The following is a 3,903-nucleotide window of genomic DNA, read 5'->3' on the forward strand; positions in this document are numbered from 1 at the left end:
ATTATTATTATCATTGTTATCAATATCATTGAAAAAAACAAAAACAACAACAGTCTTGCAGACACCGGTCTGCAACTTCACCTGTAGACAAAGAAAAGGCCAGTAACTTTTCCAAAAGCATAAATGGTTGCATTTTTGTGTACAAACTTTAATCTCCTCTGTAATACCGTACAAGCATTAGATTTGGGTTTGGGGGTGGGGGCGACATATCTCCAACACCAGCGTTAATCTGAGAGACTTAACGACTTTAAACAAGGCTCAAACAAGCTCGGAAGCCGTGTCCTCAAAGGTCTTACCGTTAAGCCCTTTCTAGAGGCGCTAAGCACGTTGACAAAAAAGCAAGAACTGATTTATCGCAGTTTTAAAAGATGTTTGATTATGCTGGAAACGTACCCTGATCCCTGTTCATCCCTTATATAAACGAGAACCAAGAACATTTTCTCATATTTTAAAATGTAGGTGCTTTTTAACACCCCCATTGACACAATTTAGATTATTTAGGAGGCGGGCTTCGACCCTGCCTGTCAGGGACAACCCGGGGACTGAGAGGGATACAACATCCCAGCAGGCAGACTGAAATACTCGATATGTATTCTACCCACTCGTGTGACAGCGAATTTTCATAAACCGCTACACCAGCAATCCTCGTTATAACGATAGTGATAGTCTCATAGTAAATAGAATACACCTAAAACTTTGATCTCACCTTTTTTTTTTTTTTTTTTTTTTTTTTTGCATTTGCTTGCGGTGTGACGGTTATGGTGTGGTATTAGTTCCTGATATTGACCCTAAATTTAGAAAGAAAAACTGCTATCAACTGTCAATAATTTTTTTAAAAACCTTCTATTTCATTGTACTTATTTGATATTTCTATCTAGTGTGGCGTTCACTCGTAGAATTCTACTAGGCTCACAAACCTGCTCGCGGAAAATATATATGAAGATTTCAAAGGATTTTTTAACACCAACCATGATTTTCAACCATCTATTGTCCCGTCATTTTTTCGCAGACTTCTTGCTCATCTGACAGCCCCCAGAGTTTCCCTGACGACGAGATCAATTCTATCTGCTCCTCGGGATTTTTTGTAATATTCAGTCACTTACAATGTTATTCATGTACAATCTCTTTCAATAATTATCAATCATGTTCAATCATTTACCACAATATTTACCAAAAATGTCAATAATTTACAGTCGAATCTTAATATCTACTGTCATCCGCAGTCATCTACAATAGTCACCAATCATTCTAATTTACCCTGACTAAAAAGACAGCCTGCAAAGACTATTAACACTACACTCACTTCTAATCATTTCCAACTGTGACGTCCCTCTCCCAAAATATCACGCATGCGGCAGCTCACATGTGCAAAGTTTACCAGACGACCAGTTCAAGTCCCGCCTTCTAGCCACGATAACAACCATTTACAACGATTTACATTCGTTAACAATCCTTTACTATCATTTACAATCTCTTACAATCATCTCTAGCCTTCCAGCCCAGCACGCCCAGCAGCCCTGACTGTCTATCAGATGGCTAGTTTCAGTCTCGTCTGCTGGTCACGTTTGCAATCATGTACAATCACTTGCAATCATTTGCGATAAAGCAGTCTCTTACAATCATCCCCAGCCTCCCAGCCCATCCGGCAGATCCCAGAGTCTATCAGACGACCAGTTCAAGTCCCGTCTTCTAGCCATGATTACAATCATGTACAATCATTTACAATCATGCACAATCATTTATAATCATTTACGATAAACCACAGTCCCCTACAATCACCCCCAGCCTCCCAGCACATCCGGCAGCACCCACAGTGTACCAGACGACCAGTTCAAGTCCCGCCTTCTGGCCATGAAGACAACCATATTTTACAACCTTGTACAATCATTTACAATCATTTACGATAAACCACAATCTCTTACAATCACCCCCCCAGCCTCCTAGCACATCCGGTAGCTCCAACAGTGTACCAGACGACCAGTTCAAGTCCCGCCTCCTGGCCATGATCCCGCGCGGTGTGTTCCTCCCGGACACGCCCATAGTACTCACGCAGAAGGATGAGATGAGACTGCTCACTATGCTAGCCCAGGAGCTGTACTACGCTGACCCCGTCAAACTGAGAGATGTATACCTAGACATCGCCAACTCCGCCGATAAACAGTTGAGGGGGTATTGCCAGTACCAGGAGTTGTTTCATTCATTGGCTAGGGTCTCGGTGAGTTGTGAGAGGGTGGGGGGAGGGGGAGAGAGAGAGAGAGAGAGAGAGAGAGAGAGAGAGAGAGAGAGAGAGAGTGTGTGTGTGTGTGTGTGTGTGTGTGTGTGTGTGTTTGTGTGTGTGTATGTGAGTGAGTGAGTGGAAGAGAGAAAGTGAGAGACAGAGAGAGAGAGAGAGAGAGAGAGAGAGAGAGAGAGAGAGGGGGGAGAGAGAGAGAGGTGTACCAAGAATTCGCCAACTCCGACAGTTGAGGGGGTATTGTCAGTACCAGGAGTTGTTTCATTCTCGATGAGTTGTGAAAATGAAAAGGAGAGAGAGAGGGAGAGAGAGGGAGAGAGAGAGAGAGAGAGAGAGAGAGAGAGAGAGAGAGAGAAAGGGAGGGAGAGAGAGAGAGAGAGAGAGAGAGAGAGAGAGAGAGAGAGAGAGAGAGAGAGGGGTGGGATGTGTGTGTATCTAGACATCGCAAAATCTGCCGAATCTATACGAGGTGAATCATGGTGAGGTTGGGATGAGGTGGGAGAATATGAGAGAGACAGAGAGAGTTGGGGGGGGGGGGTACGTCTTTTTATTTCCCCTCTCACTTTACATATCTCTCCCTGTATGATCTTTACATGTCTCAACATAGGTAAACTCTACTTAATAACAGATCTACCTCTACATAAAAATATCTCTGCACTTGTCAGCTTTACACATCTCTACATATTATTATTATGAGATCTTTACCTGAAAATACCTTTACACAATGTGATCTTCATTTATCTCAACACTTGACATTTTTTCATATTTCTACATTAAGTGGCCTTTACAATTCACTCCACACATGGTTTTCACATATCTCTGCATACATGTGATCTTTAGGATCTCTACGTGTGATCTTTCATCATCATCATCCGGTGCCTTGCCGACTGGCGTGGGCGATCATTGACCTCCACTTCACTCTGTCTTGCGATGCAGCAATGGTGTCCGTTGTTCTTGCTGCTCCTAGCCCTGTTGTCATCTTGTTCAGTATCTTTTCCCTCTGTCTGCCTCTGCCTCTCTTTCCATCGACCTTGCCTGTTGTTACAATATTTTCCAATGCTTCTTTCCGCATTGTGTGTCCGAAGAAATTTGCCTGTCGCTTTCATATGTTCGTCATAAGCTGTCTTCTACAATTTACTTCAACCAAGACTTCTTCATTTGTTTTCCTAGCTGTCCATGGGATACGTAGCATGCGTCTTATGAACCACAAACCTGTCGCCACAATTGTTTGTGATCTTTACATATCTCTAAATAGATCTAAGTTTACACAATATTTCTATATGATGTGATCTTTACAGATCTTTTCACACATGATCTTTACATACCGGCGTAATAGTATCTCTACAAATAAGTACATAATTATAATGTGACCTTTGACCATCTCTCCCGCCAGTTAAAACTCCCACCAGACCTGCTCCAGCTGGTAGCCGCCATGTTTGTGTCTGATCACCGGAACCAGAGGGACGTGAACTACGAGAAGTTTCTGTCCTTTGTGGGCGTCGCCATGAAGAGTAAAGATAGAGTGTGAGTTGATGGAGAGTGGGTGAGGGGAGGGGAGAGAGAATATAAGAGAGAGAGAGGGGGGGAGGGTAAAGATAAAGTGTAAGTCGGTGGAGAGGGAGAGAGGGAAGAGGAGAGGGAGGGGAAGAGGAGGAGGAGGAGAGAGAGAG

At 43.3% G+C, this 3,903-nt stretch overlaps 1 protein-coding gene across 1 annotated transcript in view; it reads left to right on the forward strand.

Moving 5' to 3' along the window:
• The window catches only part of LOC101856356 (uncharacterized protein C1orf87), a gene marked incomplete in the record, with an annotated part of 32,118 nt that overhangs the window by 21,735 nt on the left and 6,480 nt on the right, over window positions 1-3,903 (forward strand). The window contains 2 exon segments of the mRNA XM_035970740.1: window positions 1,937-2,215; window positions 3,627-3,757. Of these exon segments, the coding sequence (XP_035826633.1) occupies window positions 1,937-2,215; window positions 3,627-3,757 (410 nt within the window).

This window comes from Aplysia californica, unplaced genomic scaffold (assembly GCF_000002075.1).
Source record: "Aplysia californica isolate F4 #8 unplaced genomic scaffold, AplCal3.0 scaffold00315, whole genome shotgun sequence".
Lineage (NCBI taxonomy): Eukaryota > Metazoa > Mollusca > Gastropoda > Aplysiida > Aplysiidae > Aplysia > Aplysia californica.